General features: G+C 45.0%; 1 protein-coding gene across 4 annotated transcripts in view; it reads left to right on the forward strand.

Moving 5' to 3' along the window:
- Window positions 1–1514: 1514 nt before the first annotated feature.
- The window catches only part of LOC311130157 (protein phosphatase 1 regulatory subunit 12A-like), a 69800-nt gene continuing 47920 nt past the window's right edge, over window positions 1515–23394 (forward strand). For 2 of the 4 annotated variants that reach the window (XM_084162846.1, XM_084162847.1), the window contains exon 1: window positions 1515–1828. In XM_084162846.1, coding sequence (XP_084018972.1) covers window positions 1592–1828 — 237 coding nt within the window. In that variant the 5' untranslated portion in view covers window positions 1515–1591. The remainder of the gene's footprint in view (window positions 1829–23394) is intronic. The other 2 variants (XM_084162848.1, XM_084162849.1) reach the window with 1 other exon arrangement.

Below are 23394 nucleotides of genomic sequence, written 5' to 3' on the forward strand. Positions count from 1 at the left end.
GAGCGGAATCAGTGGAATGGTATCAAATACATCAAACACATGGTTTCCATGTGTTTGATGCCATTCAATTTACTCCGTTCCAGCCTTTATTATGAGGCGTTCTCCCCTCAACAGCCTCCACTGGTTTATACCTGATATAACCATCCAACACACAAAATAAAGTGGATGTCTCTTGTGAAGGTATTTTCCCCTGACAAAACATACACACAAACACTACTGAGAGACAAAGTAGTCTATACCATGGCTTACACCCTTGGGTTTCCAATCCCATTTGAGGCCAAGGAGGAAGTCAATAGTTTCCTATAGATAAGTTGTTGTTGCACACTGGTCACTAAACGTTTTCCTATCGACCCACAGTGCTTCAAAACACCATGGCAAAAGGCCAGCTAATGTTTCATGGACAATAGTCTCTCTCTCCATAATGGCTACTCTGAAGGAGTGGCACAGCTGACACAGATGGGCACAAACTGAGTAAACAACTAATATCCTGCTACTACAGTGAAACTACCACAGAGATATTTAAGTAGAAAATAGATAGATATTTGTTCAACTGTTGGTTGTTTTGTAATCAAGCTATTTAAAATTGAAAGTCTGATTAAGTGACCACGGTCACATTTCATTTAGAGGCCCAGTTTTAAATTCTTTGGGATGTAATTTGATGTGTCCTTTTAATCATTGGTGAGATGGTTTTGAGTTTTTTAGGGCCTCATGAATAACTCTAAATGTAAAAATAATGTAATAGCACCTCATCCTTGATTAATACAAGGCTCTGAAATCATCTTGATAAGACATGCATTTAATTGGCCTGTGTTGTACAGTATGTGGCCTGCCTGTCTGCTGATAATCGCTCTGCAACATCGATTTCACTTTTTGTTTTCTGAGACCTTAGCATGCAAAGCTCAATTTGCTACCTTAAGAAATCTGCAAGTTCTGCTTTTGGCGATAGTGCCTTTTTACACCGTTGTATCACTTGTTGGTAAAACATAAACCCCCTTGCCTATTTATATTGGTAATGATATTTAATTGTTATTGTCTTCCTCTGGTAATTTCATATGGATACGGATGATGTTCTTTGAATGTTATTAATAAACAGATGAAAAAATGTATGAAAGAGATATGTTTATCAATAGCCTATCTCTGGTCTAAGAAATAAAATACATATTTTCTCAAATGTTTTGACTTAGTTTGACCAGTCATCATAAAAACCCTTGAGAAAAACAGTAAGCAATCCTGATAGAACTCACAATGACTAAAATCGACATTATGCTGGTCTTAGCGCTCCTATTTATGATTAATAAATGATAACACTCTCCAACTCTGTCAAGGAATGTACAATCTCCTCTGATTAATAAATGATAACACTCTCCAACTCTGTCAAGGAATGTACAATCTCCTCATTTCCCTTTATCTGTTGATGATGACGTTACACTGCAGATCCTGAGGTGACGTTACTTTGTCTCGCGAGTTTATGGAAAACAATCCAGACGCTCTCTCAGCCCCCCCCTTCCCACGCCCCAGTGCGCTGTGGGATAGTGGCACTATAAAGTATATCCTCTCTTGGAGAAAGATAAGAAACCCGAGACAGGAGGGGATGAAGATGGCGGACGCCAAGCAAAAAAGGAACGAACAGTTGAAACGGTGGTTAGGGTCGGAGACAGACATCGAGCCTCCTATTCTGAAAAAGAAGAAGACGAAGGTGAAGTTCGACGATGGCGCCGTGTTTTTGGCTGCCTGCTCAAGCGGCGATACCGAGGAGGTGCTCCGAATGATTGACCGGGGTGCTGACATCAACTACGCCAATGTAGACGGTCTGACTGCCCTCCACCAGGTTTGTCATTTACAGCTATAAGCCTAGACACTGCCCATACGATAGTACGACAACCATATGTCTTGCCAAAGATAGTAGTTAACGTCTCCTCCTGCCACAGCAATGGAGAAAGGAGTCATTCCTACTGAAGCTCAGTCTGTTTACCTAGCACGCCCGTCTTTTTTAGACGAGAGACAGGGCCATTTCATTTGTTGGGCTGTGTTGATTGAATTGGATCAGAAGCGAAGGGGTGGATAAACTCATAAAATACCTGATTGGTAGCTATTCTGTTTGGGCTAACTAGGTATGTTACATGTATTCTTAGGTTAGCTAATGTTGAAAATATGGATAGTTAGCTATTTGGTCTTTGTATATCAGCAACTGATTCAAACATCCATAGTCAGGAAGAATGACGTTGGCTCGCTTGCTAACATCTAACCAGTTACTGTAGCTAGCTAGCTAGGCAAACCATTATTGGAACTGATCTGTCGCCCTGCCCTGGCTAGCCTGTACGCTATGAAAGATAGCTTAACTCTATACTGTTGGTTTGTTGTTTAACAAATATTAAAGTATTACAGTCGTCGACGAGGTTAAAACCAATCGTGTTGTATTGGAGTCAATAGGAAGTACAGAAAAGTAAAATGTTTTGTTAATTGCTAGCTAACGTGCTACAAGTTGGCTAGCTGGCTAGCTAACGTTAGCTAGCCTGTACAAATGGTGGAAAGAACGTTTAGTTAGCCTGTTCGTTACCAAGCATAAGCTTGACTGTAGTCAGTCGGCAGTAAAACTCCATTCAAATTAAGTTAATCAAATGTCAGTTTGGATCACGTCGAAGCTGTGACATGCAACAATATTTTAGTTGGTTGAAGTGCTGTAAGTTGTTCCTGGATGTGAGGAGTGGGTGCATTATCAGAAATATGTTTAGCAACAATAGCAATGCCGCAGTCTCTAGTCTAAAGGGCAGGACGACTGTAACTAGCTACAGTCATGACACATTTATATTTTCAAGAAATATTATCTGTGGTTAATAGCAGATGTAACTAACTAGCCTGACTTAGGCTAGCTAAATCATCATACAACAGCCCACTACAAGCTAACGTTAGCCCCAGGAGCCACGTCTTTTGACATTCTGTAGCTACTCCTATCATTTCAGTAATAATAAAATAGCAGATTGATAACGTTGCAATTTGTATCTACATTTTGTAATTGCAATTTGAGACTTCACTGGATTCAAAGCTGTTTTTTCAAGTGTGATATATATTACACTACAGATTACATGTATCACAATACGTGCATGTATTGGTTTTGGCCTAGTTTCCTTTGCTGCTCTGGTAAGGTAGGCACAGCCCAGTTATTTTGATATATGGAGGATATAGCTATGCATAGATCTGTGCAATTTTATTATAAGCAATCTGCATCGATTGGCAATCAAAACTTGTTGTGTTTCAAAGTAGTTAGGACAGTGTACTTTTCAAACAGCCTAGCTAACTAACATTCTTAGCTTAAAACTAGGTAAATGCTCAGAATTAGAATCATACGCTCATTTTATAAAGATTGTTACACTTTGGAATTGGCGATTGGCTCTAAATTAGGCTATCTAGCCTATATCCTGCAGATGTGTTCGGATTGCAATGTTGCATTACTAACATGGGTTTTGCTGCACAGTAAACTGTTCTGCAGTCGGATAACAGCTGACACATCTCTCAGAGAGAATGTGAGGTTTACATGTCAATACCTGTCGCTTTCAGCTGTCTGAAATAAGCCAATCCTAGGTTTTTGGGCTGTTAATGTTATTAGTCAACACTTTAGCCTACATTATGGCAGGTGGAGGACCAGCCTGTTACCCTGAATACTGACAACAAAACAGAGTGCCCATGGAAGCCAGAAGTCCTCTAAGTCAGTGGAAAGTGTTGTGCTTTTAGGCTATCGTTTTTTTCAAACAGCTACTACACATAAACATTTAAAGTCATGCCATTGTTTTGTGTCATTGTAGCCATAGAATAACTAACACGTTAACTGTTCATCAAAGGTTTTCACACAGGCTTAAATGAAAAATTGAGAAAATGTAGGTCTGCCTTTCTCCCCAAATGCATTTTAGTAAAGTCAGAATGAGTCATGGTTTATTGAAGAAGTCTTGCATGCTCAAACTGTCTTGAACCTTACATCTACAATGATCTCATCACCCAGATGTCCTCTTTGCTAAGTGATGCATCACCCGCACTTTCTCTTAAGTAGTGTGATGTGTGCATCTTTTATAAACAATGTTATTGCCGGGCAAGGCTATATCCCTCAAGGCCCATCTCAGGGTGTGGAAGTGGTGCCGTATCCCTAGAATAGATGCTGCTGTATAACTAGTTGACTTTGGGGGGATGAGGAGGAATTCACACAAATTATTGTGTCTTATCTGACATTAGAAAGTCCCTAACTAGTAGTGCATGTCTCTTAATCAGCCTTTCTTTAGGGTGACCGAGTTGGTCTTCCTTTCAACTGGAATTAGTCAGCTCCCTGCTCTGCAGGCTCACTGGGTGAAAACATTGCCTTTTTTTGGACTGGAGTCTACTCTAGGGATGAGCAGAGTGAGGAAAGCATTTGCGATGCAGCGCGTGAGACCTAACCATGTCTGGAGAGACTTGGAGCAGCTTTGTGTTTGTGTTCCAGCATGTGATCCCTGGCTTCAGGGTCTTGGAAAAGAGTTGAAGGCGATATAGGGATTCGCGTTTAGCGTGCTAATCCTAGGATTTCAGGAAGGCCATGCTGATGTTGGTTTGCTCAAACCAACAGATATTTGGTTTAGGGATGTGCACGGTTATTCAAATATCCAGACGTCAGTATTTGAATACTTGTGAGTGTTCATTAATTCATTTTCTAAAATAAAATATCCATGTGACATTGTTACATACAATAATATACCATGACATTTGAAATTATACACTAATAAATACAACAAACCTTTCAATGTAGTTTTTTGATGTTCTCCCCATAAAGACTGGTAGCATTAATAATAATAATATGCCATTTAGCAGACGGTTTTTTTTCCAAAGCGACTTACAGTCATGTGCGCATAAATTTTTACGTATGTGTGGTCCCGGGGAGCGAACCCACTACCCTGGCGTTACAAGCGCCATGCTCTACCAATTGCGCTACAGAGGACCATTCAGGTGTTTGTTGGCCAATCAAAGCAGCTCAATGTGTATTGACTTCACTATTGCAATGCAAGATGGAATAAAGTTACGTGATTAAAAGTTAGCGAAATGAGAAGTAGGTTACTACGAGCAACCAACAGGTAGGCAGTTCTATCAGAATGGGGTTGGAGAGAAAGTGCAAAATGTGGCCTCAATTAGCCTAGCTAGCTATAGTTGGCTAGCTTAGCTTCTCTAGGCTAATCCAGTCAAGATGGGCACTGTTATATGGGATGATGAATAACAGTGGCTTCTACAAGCTAGGTAGTCTTGGCTGTAGCCGAGTAGCGTCACTCTCTGCCTCAGTCTACTCACTCCCATCTCACCGGCACCTCCGCAGCTCCCTCGCGCAGCAGCGCTCGGGTAAAAAATGTATGTAAAAAAACAAACAGCCACATGTATTTCGGATATCCGACAAGTCTAATTTTATTGGTCACATGCGCCGAAAACAACAGGTGTAGACTTTACAGTGAAATGCTTACTTACGAGCCCATTCCCAACAATGCAGAGTTAGAAAAGTAGACAAACGTTTGCTATAAAAAAAACAATTCTTGATACTATTCCAATAGTGACATTTTTTGCAAACCCCCATCTAATGTGGCTCAGTCTGTGTTGCCACGTTAATTGTCCCTGATGGCTTTGCTAATCATTATCCACGTTGGGAATCTCTGCCTTCAAGGAGTAGGGCCAGTTGGCTTAGAGAATCAAAGTTGTCAGAATAATGGTTAATGACTCCCCTCCTATTAGCAGGAGGCCAGTAGTGGTAATGCACCCTAGTCCTGGTCTTCAATGGAACTAAATCAAAGTCTAGTAAGCTAATTCTCCCCAATACTCCACTGCCCACCCCCCATTCATTGTAAACAAGCCTAATATTTTCATTGGTCCCTAACACGTCTTCTTCGAAAACACCTGCCTCTTTATTGGGTGTATAGGATTAGTAGTCATCTGCCTGCGGTTTGGCTAGCCTATTTATTTATAGAGTCAAACATGGTGCCACGATTCACCACTACTGTAATAATTGGCTTAGTAGTGAGACTACGGGTGGCTTTAACATTACTCTAATGCTGCTACCATGCTGGTACCTGGGTGACCTCTGACCTGCCAGGCAGTGTAGGCTAATTGACATGGTAGAGTGGCAACTCTCCTTTCAGTTGCAGCTGTAGAGCTGTTATTTTGTCTGCAAAAATTGTTTATGGGGGCTGTCGAGTGCTGATGACATCAGAGGCCATTGACATGCCCTGAACCATGTCCCTTCCTGGTGACAAGGCAGTGACCTCTATTTTTTTGTTGTAACAATGCTCTGTTTTTACACGGAGGGTCACTCACTCCTCCTCGGGTGCAGTGACTGCACTGCACTCCCGCCACTTGTGAGTGCCAGGTTATAAATACCACCTGCACCAGTTCCTCTCAGTATAGCTCGGTTTGAGGAGATGATTCTAAGTTTGGGTATGAGTCACCGCCACACATACTCCGGACCGCTTAGCTTTGTACTGGCATGCATTTGGAGTTTATGTGGAGTATATATGGACAGTCTGGCTTGAAAGGGCTTGTCTGTGTGGAACAGAGATCACCTACTAGAAATACTGCACCAAACATCTTAATGTAAAATTGCACGACTAAGATCTCCTTGGTAAAAATGTCAATTTTATGACATTTCTTGAGTTATCTTAGATTAATTCTGAGTATTTGGTTATGGCGTCTTCATGGACAAACGGTACTATTGCCGCTTTTTTTCTCGTTTTTCAAACAAATTTCTTTTTAAGGGAGTATGCGAGAACACTCGTTTGGCTAGCTGAGTTTGGCGAGACATCAGCCGATATGAAGCATGCTGAAGCCTTTACTGCTGGCACACAAGCCCTCACACCCTGCAGCCTTCTAGGACCACTGAGTAAACGCATTGACTTGAAGTCGATGTGTGAAGGGCTAGGAAATACATATAATGGTGCTACTATAAACCAGAATTGTAACGCTTTCCATACAGTTGCTCCCCGTCGGTGAGGGGTGGAGAGGAGGTACAGGGAGTTGTGAATGAGGGGGCAGGACTGGAGAGAGATGTTTGTAGATATGCACTGGATGGGTAGCATTCCGGCCCTGACGTCCTGGCCCGTGCATTCCTCGCATGACAGTAGATGGAAACCATGGCAAAGGGAGAGCAGAGCAGGCATTCCTCAGCTGTCAACCCCCCCCCCCCCCCTCCCACAGTCCTACCCTCTTTCTGGCCTGCCTGCCAGCCTCTCCCCAGGCGATGCCAGGAACCAGCTGACTACTGTGCCCTATCAAGGCAGGGCCTGCACTGTCCCCTGTAGCTCAGTTGGTAGAGCATGGCGCTTGCGACGCCAGGGTTGTGGGTTCGTTTTCCACGGGGGGGCCAGTATGAAAATGTATGCACTCACTAACTAAGTCGCTCTGGATAAGAGCGTCTGCTAAATGACTAAAATGTGGCAAAAAATTTGGAAACAACGGGTGTATTCACCCATATCTGGCCTTTCTTTTGAGTCGTCCACATTGTCTATCATTGGTAATGTACTTACAGTATATAGCCTAGCTGGTACAGTTATTGTTAAGGATTACATTTTTACTGGCTCATCAAAGTAGCTTTTTGTAAGTTGTGGTTTTGACGTCATGGTGAAGGTTTTACGACATTGGGATAGGCTCGATAAAATGCCAACTGTTCACTTTTTTACCTTAGCAACAGTTTACCTTCCACGCCCTCACTATCGGTGTGTGAACTCTATTAACAATGTAACCATGGCAACGTCTCATGCCAAGTTGCTAGTGGCTTGTCGGCATATTTGCGTACATAGAGTTACATAACCACTGACTTGAAATGGAACCTATGCAGACAGCAGTGCATGGGGCCCTCACTGCAGTTCCATCCAAAGCAGCACCAGTTACATTAACACATTACATAATTGCTCCAGCCCCAACCCTGAATCGTGGCAGGAAGCACAGATTCCGACTTTCAGTAGTTGCTTAGAAGTTTTTGTTGTTGCTTGAATTCAATCTATTGATTAATTTTGGAAAATGTACTTGTTGACTTTATATTTTGATGGTCTGGCCTTGTAAAGTGTTGTCTTCGCACAGATCCTATTGCTGAAATATTCCGTTCTGGAACATTTCTTCCACCAGTCATGCTGCGTTCTGTTTTGGTTCTCAAGGCTGTAAACTCACTTACCCTGGAGGGAAGCGGAGAACGTTTTGGGTTACCACGGATCACCTGATCTGAAGTGAGAATTGGTGTGTGATGGGACCTGAAAGCGCTGCCCAATTAGGGCTAGATTAAGTTGACTTGGGATGAATCGAGCTGTGTGACTTTTGATGACGGGGGAGCACCATGTTCCTCTCATTACAAGGGACATTTGCAGTGGTTCTCCTTTGAAGATAATCAAAGGAACGCCAAACAAGACTGAATACTTTGTCACTGTTTATTTTCCATACCAAGGCCCAGAAGATAAAGAATGCAATTGCTTAGTTTTTGTCTCAGACTTCATTCTCTACTTGCTACCTTTTCCTGTAGATGTTTGCTTTATCTGTCACTCAATGTCACTCCGAGCCGGTTTGCTCATTGAAGGCGTCTATTCCTAACCCTAAACCAAAGTTGGAGGTGGCCTGTTTGGCAGTGGACTGGGTCTGCAGGCGCAGGGTGAACACAGCACATGGCACTGTTTGGATTGTGGAGGAGGGGATGCTTACAGTGGAATGCCCCACTTCCTTTGTTGAAACCACCGAGGAATGGTCTGAAACCCCTGCCTCTGGTGTTGGGCCCTGTCAACAGAGGCTGTTTAGACCTGCCAAAGGTCAGTGGCAATACAAATGGCAGCTCTGAATTAAATGTAGGCTAATTGTAGCCATTGCGGTTTATGGCGACGGGGGTACTGTAAAGCTTGATGACCTTATATTTGTGATGTGATAATTTGTCACTGTTTGTCCAATTTTAAGACCTTAAACACTTGGTCATTTTTGGAGGGCTTTTTAAAACCACATTTCATTGGTGGTTGAGGTGAGTTTAGCCCTTACTATGTAAAGCTCTTTAAGTACCTCCAGTAGAAAGGCACTTTAAAAATAACAATTTGACCACCCCTTTAGTTGTAGCTGAAGTTTAGGCTTTCTAGTTGACCTGCTCAAAGGCAGCGATTCATGCATTTATAATGCAAATAGCAGCATGAGAATTGAGAATACATTAAAATGTCACTCAATTATTTATAGTATGGAATTAAGACAATCTGAATCGTATTACTCTTTGTCTATTCGTTCAGTCTGTCTTGTAGAAAGGTTAATGGCTAATACAGTTTGATGTTTTCATAACCTTAGCAGTCGATTGCTTGTCAGTTTTATGGACACTAGGTCATTAATAACATATTATAATTCAAGCATTACGGGTCACCCAACCCAATGTTGGTTCAACGTTGCCTCTGAATCATCAGCACAACCGTCACGCCTCTAGCCTGTGACAACTCAAATATTAGAGAAGCTCACAGAACGTGCACATTCTACCTGTTTATAATTGGTAGGTCTTGCTCTGTCAGGCGGGCCCCGTCTTAAGTTTTCATTGAAATGTTTCTACAAAACCTATAATCAAGTGCAGGAAGTCGTTGTGTCGTTGCTCTCGACTGCTTCTCTACATGTCGGGTAGTCTGCTGATCATGATCCGTCAGCATGGCTTCCTTACGCAATGTCAGTCAGACATATTAGAAAGCAGACACCTTCCATGTCTGTTCAACTCAAGATTTTCTTGGATAGTTTGCCAACGTTACCTCAAATAAAACAAACCCTTGCATATACATTTTTTTTTGTTATAAACACTCACATTTTCTTCCGACTTGACACCCAATTTCCTGACGCTTTGATTTTCAAAGGGCTTTAGTGGTAGGGACTGTCTGAAGTATTTGAGACAAGCGTCACCGCAGGTTGAAACTGGCTCACCTGGGGTTGAAGGTAGAATTCCTCAGCAGGGGTGTAAACTCAACCCTCTTTTGCCACGTATGTGCTCAGACAGACGTGACAACCAGGCAGGCAGTGGAGACGGACTTGACCTGTCAGACACTACTTCACCCTCCGCCAGAAGCAACCGATAGGCTAGGTGCTCTGCGGATGTCAGCCATGATCAAAACGAGACGGTGAAGCTGGCGACACGGCTATAAATTAAAGGCAAAGTGACGGTTGATTTGAAACTAGAAGCTGCCATTGATCCACACCAGTGTACCACCCTCTCCCACATGCGTTTTGATGATGTCACTGTGTTTTCCTGTACATGCAAACTATTTCTCACCCGAGCGAGAAGCTATAGATCTCTCACTATGTCGTCAGGGCTCCTCGGGTCGCTGAGAAATAGTCCCGGCACATAGACCTGTTGACAACATCTGTGTAAGATAAACTGGGATGAGAACCTTCCAAGAGCTCTCACTCACTCACTCATCTCCGGCCACACTCGGGCTTTAGCATAGTATTGAGCTGCTGCAAAATTTTAGTGGGATGACTTCAGCAGCTTGTCTGTTTTATTCACCCTGTGGCACAGTCTCCTCTGTTCTAGATTGGTCTTTAACCCATCCCAGGGTTGTTTGCTCTCCAGCAGCAGTCACATGCCTCACTCTGAGTGTGGGTTTATAAGATGTTTTTGAACCGAAAACACCTGGACGCTGAAGACTGTGAACTCCTCTGTCTTATGCAGCGAGGAGGACAATTAAGCCCAGAGTCTGTTTTGTTGTTGTCCTGGGAGGGAGAGGTTACATTCTTTCCATTAATCTCAAAATGGCCTCATCTTTCCAGCCAGTGAAATTGGTGGACCAAAAACTGTACTGACAGGTACAGGAGTCGCATTAACGCAGAATTCTGCGTTTTTCATGCAAGAAGGAGAACGCATATTAAATATCTTGCTGCGTTTTATAAACGCAGATCTAAAATGCTTCTTATTGTAATTTATGCTCTGCATCAGACTAATGTGACTCAAAATGCCTGTTTGTGAATTGTCATCTATCAGCAGACAACGCTCTAACTGATGTGAATATACTTTTCTCTGATAAAATGCAAGATTAACTTCAAGCAAATCATTAGGAAATGTAGCTTGCTACATTCTTTCTATGATAAACATCTATAAATATGATGGCCTTTTCATTGTAAGCAATATACAACGCAGGTGAAATTGTTTAAAACATTATTTGATGGTCTGCATTTTGAAAAGGAAGATCCCTGAGGTAAAGTCCTTTATTATAGCCATGGTGAAGGACCATAAGATGTAGGCCTAGGACACCTTAGAATATGTGAGTGAAGAACCTACAACTTAGTAGACATGACAGCCTTCACACCCCTATGTGGTTTCAAAGTGGGCTACTTCCCTAGCCTTGCCTTGCCTATAGTCAACCCAGTACACAACAAACTCTTCAGCTACCTTTGTACAGGCTAACCAGTCTGCCTCTTCCCCTCAGCCTGTGATTGATCTAGTTATGTACTGAACTACCACCAGACTGTGTGCCAGTGAAACTGCTGTGTGCAGTTGTGCAGCCAGGGCCTTTTAATTATATGCTGTACTGTGTGTGTGCTGTGCTTGTGTGTGTACTGTGCTTGTGTGTGTGCTGTGCGTGTGTTTGTATTTGACTGCAGAGGAAAGGCAGTGTCAGTGAATAGAGCTGGGTGTCAGAGTGCTTGGCTTGTGAGTTTTGATGGCTGCAGGCATTGGACATCATTCAAAACCACTGATTTTATTTAGAATTTCCAGGTGCAGTAATTTAGTGGTGCCATTAACACCGCTGAACAGACCAACAGAGTAGGAAACTATTCAGAACAGGAATATACTATAAGTAAAATTTACTCTTATTTTCACTCTGGTGCCTTTTTGAAATCCAAATGGACATTTTGGTTCAATGTCACCGTTTGCATATTTTTCACTGTTCATTTCCTAATATTGTAGACTTGATTTTACATATTTTGTAGAGCGTGAATATTGTCCAGTCAGAAAGTCTAATTGAGCTTTTATCCCAGATGTTGATAGCCTGCCAAATTAATAATTAAATGAACCAAAAATAAGCAACTGCCCTACTGTACATGTGCCGGTCTGGAGAAAGGAGGCTACAGTCGGAAGCACAGCAATGTCAATCAAGAAGTGTAGCCTTTTCAACCCAGATAAGTGACCTCTTTCATGAGCAATGAGCCGTTTAGCATGCTATATAGAACTCTTGGTGTACCAGTCATTTTGGTCTGATTTAGTCTCCTTAGACCGCACTGGAGATTCACGTGATCCTTCCAATGTAGTTGACATTTTCTGAGGCTCAGGGAGATTAGGTGTGCCTTTGGAAATCCCAACGCCCTAGTCTCCACCAGAGTTTTGCTCTGCTCAGGACTACTCTAGTAGATTTTCATTGGCTAATTAAAGGTGTGCCCTGCCGTCGTTGTCCGTTTTGAGAGGGCAGGAGGACTGACAGGAATGTTTCTCCTCTTCCTAAATGGGGGGAATAGGATGTAGAGGGGGATGGGGGTGTTGGAGAGATTTTCATGCAGAGGAACAGGAAGTATTTGTTTATTTTTCTCATTTCCTCGTCGAGGCTCCACAAGTGAGCTTCAGCTACTAACTCCTATTGCCTGCTTTTATCACTGTAACCCCCCCCCCCCCCCCCTCCCATTACCCAGCATTCGCCCCCACAACCACCACCACAGAACACACACCCAGCTCCTCTCCTACTTGAAAGCCCAGTCTGCACTATATGCCGCTCTCACATTGGAGAGCCAAGACAACCCTCCTAACTGTGTAAACTGTTTCCTCATCTAGTACTGTGTGGCTTAGCTCTGAGGAAATCACACTCTGATGCTTATCTGTGTCTTGAGTTGTTCTTTCCCAAGAGCAGTCTTTTGGTAATACCAGGAAAGAAAGAGATCATGTCTCATGAGCTAGGCCTAACAAGATACAGAAAAGTATTTGATCCCCTGCTGATTTTGTACGTTTGCCCGCTGACAAAGAAATGATCCAGAAAAACGCATGTCAAAAATGTTATAAATTGATTTTCATTTTAATGAGGGAAATAAGTATTTGACCCCCTCTCAATCAGAAAGATTTCTGGCTCCCAGGTGTCTTTTTTTTTTATACAGGTAACGAGCTGAGATTAGGAGCACACTCTTAAAGGGAGAGCTCCTAATCTCAGTTTGTTACCTGTATAAAAGACACCTGTCCACAGAAGCAATCAATCAATCAGATTCCTAACTCTCCAACCTGGCCAAGAACAAAGAGCTTTCCAAGGATGTCAGGGACAAGATTGTAGACCTACACAAGGCTGGAATGGGCTACAAGACCATCGCCAAGCAGCTTGGTGAGAAGGTGACAACAGTTGGTGCGATTATTCACAAATGGAAGAAACACAAAATAACTGTCAATCTCCCTCAGCCTGGGGCTCCATGCAAGATCTCACCTCGTGGAGTTGCAATGATCATGAGAACGGTGAGGAATCAGAACTACACGGGAGGATCTTGTCAATGATCTCAAGGCAGCTGGGTCCATAGTCACCAAGAAAACAATTGGTAACACACTACGCTGTAAAGGACTGAAATCCTGCAGCGCCCGCAAGGTCCTCCTGCTCAAGAAAGCACATATACAGTGGGGGAAAAAAGTATTTAGTCAGCCACCAATTGTGCAAGTTCTCCCACTTAAAAAGATGAGGCCTGTAATTTTCATCATAGGTACACATCAACTATGACAGACAAAATGAGAAAAAAAATCCAGAAAATCACATTGTAGGATTTTTCATGAATTTATTTGCAAATTATGGTGGAAAATAAGTATTTGGTCAATAACAAAAGTTTCTCAATACTTTGTTATATACCCTTTGTTGGCAATGACACAGGTCAAACGTTTTCTGTAAGTCTTCACAAGGTTTTCACACACTGTTGCTGGTATTTTGGCCCATTCCTCCATGCAGATCTCCTCTAGAGCAGTGATGTTTTGGGCCTGTCGCTGGGCAACAAGGACTTTCAACTCCCTCCAAAGATTTTCTATGGGGTTGAGATCTGGAGACTGGCTAGGCCACTCCAGGACCTTGAAATGCTTCTTACGAAGCCACTCCTTCGTTGCCCGGGCGGTGTGTTTGGGATCATTGTCATGCTGAAAGACCCAGCCACGTTTCATCATCAATGCCCTTGCTGATGAAAGGAGGTTTTCACTCAATCTCACGATACATGGCCCCATTCATTCTTTCCTTTACACGGATCAGTCGTCCTGGTCCCTTTGCAGGAAAAACAGCCCCAAAGCATGATGTTTCCACCCCCATGCTTCACAGTAGGTATGGTGTTCTTTGGATGCAACTCAGCATTCTTTGTCCTCCAAACACGACGAGTTGAGTTTTGACCAAAAAGTTATATTTTGGTTTCATCTGACCATATGACATTCTCCCAATCCTCTTCTGGATCATCCAAATGCACTCTAGCAAACTTCAGACGGGCCTGGACATGTACTGGCTTAAGCAGGGGGACACGTTTCGCACTGCAGGATTTGAGTCCCTGGCGGCGTAGTGTGTTACTGATGGTAGGCTTTGTTACTTTGGTCCCAGCTCTCTGCAGGTCATTCACTAGGTCCCCCCGTGTGGTTCTGGGATTTTTGCTCACCGTTCTTGTGATCATTTTGACCCCACGGGGTGAGAACTTGCGTGGAGCCCCAGATCGAGGGAGATTATCAGTGGTCTTGTATGTCTTCCATTTCCTAATAATTGCTCCAACAGTTGATTTCTTCAAACCAAGCTGCTTACCTATTGCAGATTCAGTCTTCTCAGCTTGGTGCAGGTCTACAATTTTGTTTCTGGTGTCCTTTGACAGCTCTTTGGTCTTGGCCATGGTGGAGTTTGGAGTGTGACTGTTTGAGGTTGTGGACAGGTGTCTTTTATACTGATAACAAGTTCAAACGGGTGCCATTAATACAGGTAACGAGTGGAGGACAGAGGAGCCTCTTAAAGAAGTAGTTATATGTCTGTGAGAGCCAGAAATCCTGCTTGTTTGTAGGTGACCAAATACTTATTTTCCACCATAATTTGCAAATAAATTCATTAAAAGTCCTACAGTGTGATTTTCTGGATTTTTTTCCCCTCAATTTGTCTGTCATAGTTGACGTGTACCTATGATGAAAATTACAGGCCTCTCATCTTTTTAAGTGGGAGAACTTGCACAATTGGTGGCTGACTAAATACTTTTTTTCCCCACTGTACATGCCCGTCTGAAGTTTGCCAATGAACATCTGAATAATTCAGAGGAGAACTGGGTGAAAGTGTTGTGGTCAGATGAGACCAAAATGGAGCTCTTTGGCATCTACTCAACTCGCCGTGTTTGGAGGAGGAGGAATGCTGCCTATGACCCCAAGAACACCATCCCCACCGTCAAACATGGAGGTGGAAACATTATGCTTTGGGGGTGTTTTTCTGTTAAGGGGACAGGACAACTTCACCGCATCAAAGGGACGATGGACGGGGTCATGTACCGTCAAATCTTGGGTGAGAACCTCCTTCCCTCAGCCAGGGCATTGAAAATGGGTCGTGGATGGGTATTCCAGCATGACAATGACCCAAAACACACGGCCAAGGCAACAAAGGAGTGGCTCAAGAAGAAGCACATTAAGGTCCTGGAGTGGCCTAGCCAGTCTCCAGACCTTAATCCCATAGAAAATCTGTGGAGGGAGCTGAAGGTTCGAGTTGCCTCAACCTTAATGACTTGGAGAAGATCTGCAAAGAGGAGTGGGACAAAATCCCTCCTGAGATGTGTGCAAACCTGGTGGCCAACTACAAGAAAAATCTGACCTCTGTGATTGCCAACAAGGGTTTTGCCACCAAGTACTAAGTCATGTTTTGCAGAGGGGTCAAATACTTATTTCTCTCATTAAAATGGAAATCCATTTATAAATATTTTGACATGCGTTTTTCTGGATTTTGTTGTTATTCTGTCTCTCACTGTTCAAATAAACCTACCATTGAAATTATAGACTGATCATGTCTTTGTCAGTGGGCAAACGTACAAAATCAGCAGGGGATCAAATACTTTTTTCCCTCACTGTAGGACCATCACGCACATTACTTTGCCTATGTGGTGTTGACGATGGCGCAGGGGACAACGGCTGGAGCCTTTACTCCAAAGGCTATGGAGGTGATCCATATTTTTCAACCGTAATGGCTATGGATTGGTTGAATGCCTGGCGGGCAGACACAAGCATACACACTGTCTCTTTAACCTCTGGAGTTCAGTCAGTGCTTGCCTAGAGAATGACATGAACAACAGGCTTCATCAGCGTTTTCTGCAAATGGCTGTATGTTAACCCACAATGCACAGTATTAAGGGAGATTGTGCTACACACACGCTTGTGTTTCTGTGGCCGTCTGACCTCGTTGTCCCATGCCCCCCACTCATTTGCCCGCCCTCTCTCCTTGGATCCCTGACAGTAACAGCTCATGGAAACAAACTTGGCTCTCAAGCAGGGCTATTGTTTTGGCTGGTGAGCGTGAGCCTCAGTTAAATGTATAGTTACAATCTCCCTGGACTTTTTTTTCTCTCTGCTTCAATCCTGGCCTTCTTTTTCCATGGGAATCCCAGAGCCATATATGGTCGTCCTCAGCAGCAGTGGAGACAGAGGCAGTTCTCTCAGTGTAGCTGGGTTACGGCTCCCAACAGGGCTCACCTAGTGGAGGAACCCAGCTGGCTGCCCTGCAGCGCTCCCCCCCCCCCCCCCCGGCCTCCTGCAGTAGCTTTATGCTTTTAAACCACACACACATTTGCTCCCTCTTTCATTTTCTCTCTTGCTCTCTTTTTTTCCTCTCACTCACGGTAAGAAGGAATTCCTTTTGTGGAAGTGGCTGCGTGCCTCTGAGCCGGTGACATAGCCCAGTAGGCGTGGCCAGAGCGTCGTTCCTCGAAGCCCTGAGCCCCGGAGTATTACTTATCTGGGAAGTTCTCCACTGCTATGCTAGACTGTGGCTTGGCTGCAGCTACGCTAGGTGGCTGTGGAAAGAAAGCAAGGTAACGGGGGGAGAGAAATGGGCCAGTGTTGGTCTCCAGGAGAAGCTGCTTTGTCTCCATGCTGTTGCTTTATAAGGGAGTAAATTGGGCTTTTCCGAAAAGAAAACAAGGGCTCCACTGTGGATGCCCTATCTCCTGTTATTACATTTAGTTACTGACTCAAAAAGCCAGCGGGCGTGTTTGTTATACACGTGATATTTTAAAACCAGGCCTATGATGGATGTTTTGCTTTTTCTGACGGCTATTCAAATGTTGCAGTGCCTCTCTCTCTCTCTCTCTCTCGGCTCTGAAATTAGATTACCAGTTTAGTTTTCTCAAAAGCCAGTGAGGTTTATCCAAAACACATGAGCAGACGGTTGACAAAATGATAGAATGGTGATAGTTGATACAGAAAAAATACAACAGTTCTACTTTTTTATGGTGTTGATATTGTGACAGAGATAATGCTATCATTTGGGTTCTATAATGTCATGTTTTCAAAGTGCTTGGTGGCTGTGCTGGTGCTTTGATCCCACCCAAAGCCCTGATCACAATCACAGGGAGAGTGACTCAGGCCTCTCTCTGTCGTTATGGGTTTGAACAGCTGCTCAGTCACCACTGTTCTCCACTCATGGCACAAAGTGTCTTGTTTTGGTTGTGGTTTGGTCATCTGTTCTGAGCCGGTTCCTGTGCTAAAACAATTGAATTACCATATTCTAAATGTGTCATTCTGAGCACTGTGGGTGAATGCCCTAATCAGGTTACACACCCAGTGCATATGGGTCCGGTCAAATTCTCAAATGTCAGGTCAATTTAAAAATGTTGCCAGTTAAATGTCAGGCGCCACATTTTCCTAACGGAAACCCTGGTTGAGACGTAGTCTACCTGTAGCTGAGAGAACACTAGGCCTCTGCTGTTTCACTCTCCTGCCTCCTGTTTCTGGGCTAGCTCCCACTGGCAACCAGGCCCAGTACATTTACATTTACGTCATTTAGCGACTTACAAATTGGTGCATTCACCTTATAGCGAGTGGGATAACCACTTTACACTTTTTTTTGGGGGGGGGGGGGGGGGGGGTTAGAAGGATTACTTTATCCTATCCCAGGTATTCCTTAAAGAGGTGGGGCTTCAAATGTCTCCGGAAGGAGGTGAGTGACTCCGCTGTCCTGGCGTCGTGAGGGAGCTTGTTCCACCATTGGGGTGCCAGAGCAGCGAACAGTTTTGATTGGGCTGAGCGGGAACTGTGCTTCAGCAGAGGTAGGGGAGCCAGCAGGCCAGAGGTGGATGAACGCAATGCCCTCGTTTGGGTGTAGGGACTGATCAGAGCCTGAAGGTACGGAGGTGCCGTTCCCCTCACAGCTCTGTAGGCAAGCACCATGGTCTTGTAGCAGATGCGAGCTTCAACTGGAAGCCAGTGTAGTGAGCGGGGTGACGTGGGAGAACTTGGGAAGGTTGAACACCAGACGGGCTGCGGCATTCTGGATGAGTTGTAGGGGTTTAATGGCACAGGCAGGGAGCCCAGCCAACAGAGAGTTGCAGTAATCCAGACGGGAGATGACAAGTGCCTGGATTAGGACCTGTGCCGCTTCCTGTGTAAGGCAGGGTCGTACTCTCCGAATGTTGTAGAGCATGAACCTACAGGATCGGGTCACCGCCTTGATGTTAGCGGAGAACGACAGGGTGTTGTCCAGGGTCACGCCAAGGCTCTTCGCACTCTGGGAGGAGGACACAACGGAGTTGTCAACCGTGATGGTGAGATCATGGAACGGGCAGTCCTTCCCCGGGAGGAAGAGCAGCTCCGTCTTGCCAAGGTTCAGCTTGAGGTGGTGATCCGTCATCCATACTGATATGTCTGCCAGGCATGCAGAGATGCGATTCGCCACCTGGTTATCAGAAGGGGGAAAGGAGAAGATTAGTTGTGTGTCGTCTGCGTAGCAATGATAGGAGAGGCCATGTGAGGATATGACAGAGCCAAGTGACTTGGTGTATAGCGAGAATAGGAGAGGGCCTAGACCTGAGCCCTGGGGGACACCAGTGGTGAGAGCACGTGGTGCGGAGACAGCTTCTCGCCACACCACTTGGTAGGAGCGACCGGTCAGGTAGGACGCAATCCAAGAGTGTGCCGCGCCGGAGATGGTGGAGAGAAGGATCTGATGGTTCACAGTATCAAAGGCAGCAGACAGGTTTAGAAGGACAAGAGGAGAGAGAGTTAGCTTTAGCAGTGAGGAGAGCCTCCGTGACACAGAGAAGAGCAGTCTCAGTTGAATGACCAGTCTTGAAACCTGACTGGTTTGGATCAAGAAGGTCATTCTGAGAGAGATAGCAAGAGTTGGCTAAAGACGGCACGCTCAATAGTTTTGGAGAGAAAAGAAAGAAGGGATACTGGTCTGTAGTTGTTGACATCAGAGGGATCGAGTGTTGGTTTTTTGAGAAGGGGTGCAACTCTCGCTCTCTTGAAGACTGAAGGGACATAGCCAGCGGTCAAGGATGAGTTGATCAGCGAGGTGAGGTAAGGGAGAAGGTCACCGGAGATGGGCTGGAGAAGAGAGGAGGGGATAGGGTCAAGCGGGCAGGTTGTTGGGCGGCCGGCCGTCACAAGTCGCAAGATTTTATCTGGAGAGAGAGGGGAGAAAGAAGTCAAAGCATAGGGTAGGGCAATGTGAGCAGGACCAGCAGTGTCATTTGACTTAACAAACGAGGATCGGATGTCGTCAACCTTCTTTTCAAAATGGTTGACGAAGTCATCCACAGAGAGGGAGGAGGGGGGGGGGGAGGAGGATTCAGCAGGGAGGAGAAGGTGGCAAAGAGCTTCCTAAGTTTAGAGGCAGATGCTTGGAATTTAGAGTGGTAGAAAGTGGCCTAGGCAGCAGAAACAGATGAAGAAAATGTAGAGAGGAGGGAGTGAAAAGATGCCAGGTCCGCAGGATGTCTAGTTTTCCTCCATTTCCGCTCGGCTGCCCGGAGCCCTGTTCTGTGAGCTCGCAATGAGTCATCAAGCCACGGAGCTGGAGGGGAGGACCGAGCCGGCCGGGAGGATAGGGGACATAGAGAGTCAAAGGATGCAGAAAGGGAGGAGAGGAGGGTTGAGGAGGCAGAATCAGGAGATTGGAGGGATAATGATTGAGCAGAGGGAAGAGATGATAGGATGGAAGAGGAGAGAGTAGCGGGAGAGAGAGAGCGAAGGTTGCGACGGCGCATTACCATCTGAGTAGGGGCAGAGTGAGTAGTGTTGGAGGAGAGCGAGAGAGAAAAGGATACAAAGTAGTGGTCGGAGACATGGAGGGGAGTTGCAGTGAGATTAGTAGAAGAACAGCATCTAGTAAAGATGAGGTCAAGCGTATTGCCTGCCTTGTGAGTAGGGGGGGACGGTGAGAGGGTGAGGTCAAAAGAGGAGAGGAGTGGAAAGAAGGAGGCAGAGAGAAATGAGTCAAAGGTAGACGTAGGGAGGTTGAAGTCCCCCAGAACTGTGAGGGGTGAGCCATCCTCAGGAAAGGAACTTATCAAGGCGTCAAGCTCATTGATGAACTCTCCAAGGGAACCTGGAGGGCGATAGATGACAAGGATATTAAGCTTAAATGGGCTAGTGACTGTGACAGCATGGAATTCAAATGAGGAGACAGACAGATGGGTCAGGGGAAAAATAGAGAATGTCCATTTGGGAGAGATGAGGATTCCTGTGCCACCACTCCGCTGAACAGATGCTCTCGGGGTATGCGAGAACACATGGTCAGACGAGGAGAGAGCAGTAGGAGTAGCAGTGTTTTCAGTGGTAATCCATGTTTCCGTCAGCGCCAAGAAGTCGAGGGACTGGAGGGTAGCATAGGCTGAGATGAACTCTGCCTTGTTGGCAGCAGAACGGCAGTTCCAGAGGCTGCCTGAGACCTGGAACTCCACGTGGGTGGTGCGTACAGGGACCACCAGGTTAGAGAGGCAGCAGGCACGTGGTGTGAGGCGTTTGTATAGCCTGTGCGGAAAGGAGAGAACAGGGATAGACAGAGGCATAGTTGACAGGCTGCAGAAAAAGGCTACAATAATGCAAAGGAGATCGGAATGAAATGAACTAAACATCTGGGAAAGGAGAGAGCGGGGCCTCCCTCACCACAACTCCCAAATATAACTCTCCCAACTTCCACCTCAGAAACTATAATTGTTGTAAACTACAGCGGTTCAATGTTTTCTAGGAATAGACTAACTTAGTTTATTCAGCTAGCTAACTAGGTACAGTGTTCTTCCGTGAAAATCGTCCAGGGCACCTAGTCATAAGACGCCACAGCCAGCTAGCATGCCGGACTCCAACAACACGGTTTAGCACCAATACTCGGCCACAACAAACCACCAGTAGAAACCACTGCATTTACAACCAACGCACCAACCAGGCCCAGTAGAAACCACTGCATTTACAACCAACGCACCAACCAGGCCCAGTAGAAACCACTGCATTTACAACCAACGCAACAACCAGGCCCAGTAGAAACCACTGCATTTATAACCAACGCACCAACCAGGCACAGTAGAAACCACTGCATTTACGACCAACGCACCAACCAGGCACATTGGTGTTAGAGGTGGGATTTCAAATATGGGCATGTGCCACGGATGCTTCCGTTTTTAATATATAGCGTATCTGAACACTGGCTCCCCTCTCATTCAGCACTAGGCATATTCCAAAGGAGCAGTTTAGGCCGGGTGTTTTAGTTGGCTATCGGAGGGCCCTGCCAGAGGAAGTGAGGGAGGGGAGGGGTCCTCAAGTGTCTTTTCATTGATGTGGAGTGCTGCTAAAGTTAGCATGGAGCGCTCTGCACGATGACCTGGGAGATAATCAAGCTCCCTAACACCCCCCCCCCCCCCCCCCCCCACCACACACACACACAATTCTTCTTCACAGTAGCAGTTGGAGGTACAGTGCCTTTTTAAAGTATGGAAAAAGCCCACTGTCCTTTTTCTGAACTGTACTATGGGTGGGAGATGGGGTTTGGAAGCTGTCACAGGTTCATTATGTTGTATGAAATGTTTTCATATTGTGTGATTTCATTGCAATAGATAGGAGAACCTATATGCATGGGCTAGGCTACATTGTCTACATGCATTATATTTTTGGGTAAATACTCTTGGTTGGAGCATAATTGTTAATCACATGTTAATCAGGTGGAAGTCTTTTGAAGTTCACTTTGTGACTTGACAGTAAAATGTTATGTTATGGATTGTGGTCATACAGCAAAGTCTTCTGACTAATAATGCAACGTCTGCCTCAAGTCTGGTTATATGGATGACACGCCATTAGCAAGAAGTGTTATTTTGGTTTTTTTTGTGTCCCCCCCCCCCCCCCCCCCACAGAAATGGCTTCAGCCATCCTGAAGTTTGAGGTCGTCACCATTCTATTTGTTGTATCCTTTAAGTTAACCTATTATGGTGACCTAATGCTTTCAACCTGTCCAATAATATACTCTGAGATTGTGGAGATAAGTCCTGGTACCTTGCTGAGAGGTCTAGCAGCAGAGAAGAAAAGTATTTCTATCTGTTGACCATAATGGGTCATGAGAACAGTGGTGGGGTGACCAAAAACTTGGAATGTCCAAAAAGAGAAGGAAACCTTCTCTCCCCTGTTCTCAAGATTAGCTTTTGATCTTGTACTTGCAAGGTCTGCTCCGTGCGCTGCCTTCGGGGGGCTATCTGAGCAACCCCAGTGTGCTTTAAATTAACTATTTTCTCTATTTATTTATGTTTCTTACAAAGGCCCGAAAAGACTGAACTCTCGTCCTCTTTTGGGCTTGGTTGCCACAGCAACGGCCCGGGCTCTCTCAGCCGTCATTGGTGCATTTTTTTTTGGGTCGTTCTCTGAGAACTGCTTTGCCCATCTCCGCCCGCTAGCCGGGGCTCTTGAATTCCTCTATTATTTTAACATTAGGCTGGTGCATATGGACACTGTATTCTTTCTGCTCTTAATGTTTCCATATTTATGGAAACATTAAGAGCAGAAAGAATAGTGTCCATATGCACCCACCCCGAGCCCTGCTGGGTGGGTTTCTTAAGTTAATCTATAGATGGTGCTCTGTAACCAGCCCCATGTGGGTACCCTAAATTGAAGAGTGTGAGGCGCAAAGGGCACCGCTTCACTTGCCTTGCGGTTGGAGAAAGTCTCGACTGCCCTGGGACAGTCGCTCCTTGTAGCCTGAGCTTGTGAAAACAGCCAGCATGAAGGCTACCTTCACGCATTTCTTCCAGCAGACGAGGTTGGTTCTGTCATGTGAAACGTATAAACATTCCACTGGTAAGTTCCCAACTGTTTTCACCATTAAACCACGATTGACAATGCCAGGACAGATACAGAGCATTCGCTCACTGATGCCCGCTGATATGACTTCCTGCAGTCAACACATGGACAGCTACCTAACAGGGCCATGAGTTGGAGCCATTTGGCTGTGCTAACATTGTGGTTTACAGTGTGAGCCCTGTGTGTTT

Source organism: Coregonus lavaretus (assembly GCF_964263955.1).
Source record: "Coregonus lavaretus genome assembly, chromosome: 5".
NCBI lineage: Eukaryota > Metazoa > Chordata > Actinopteri > Salmoniformes > Salmonidae > Coregonus > Coregonus lavaretus.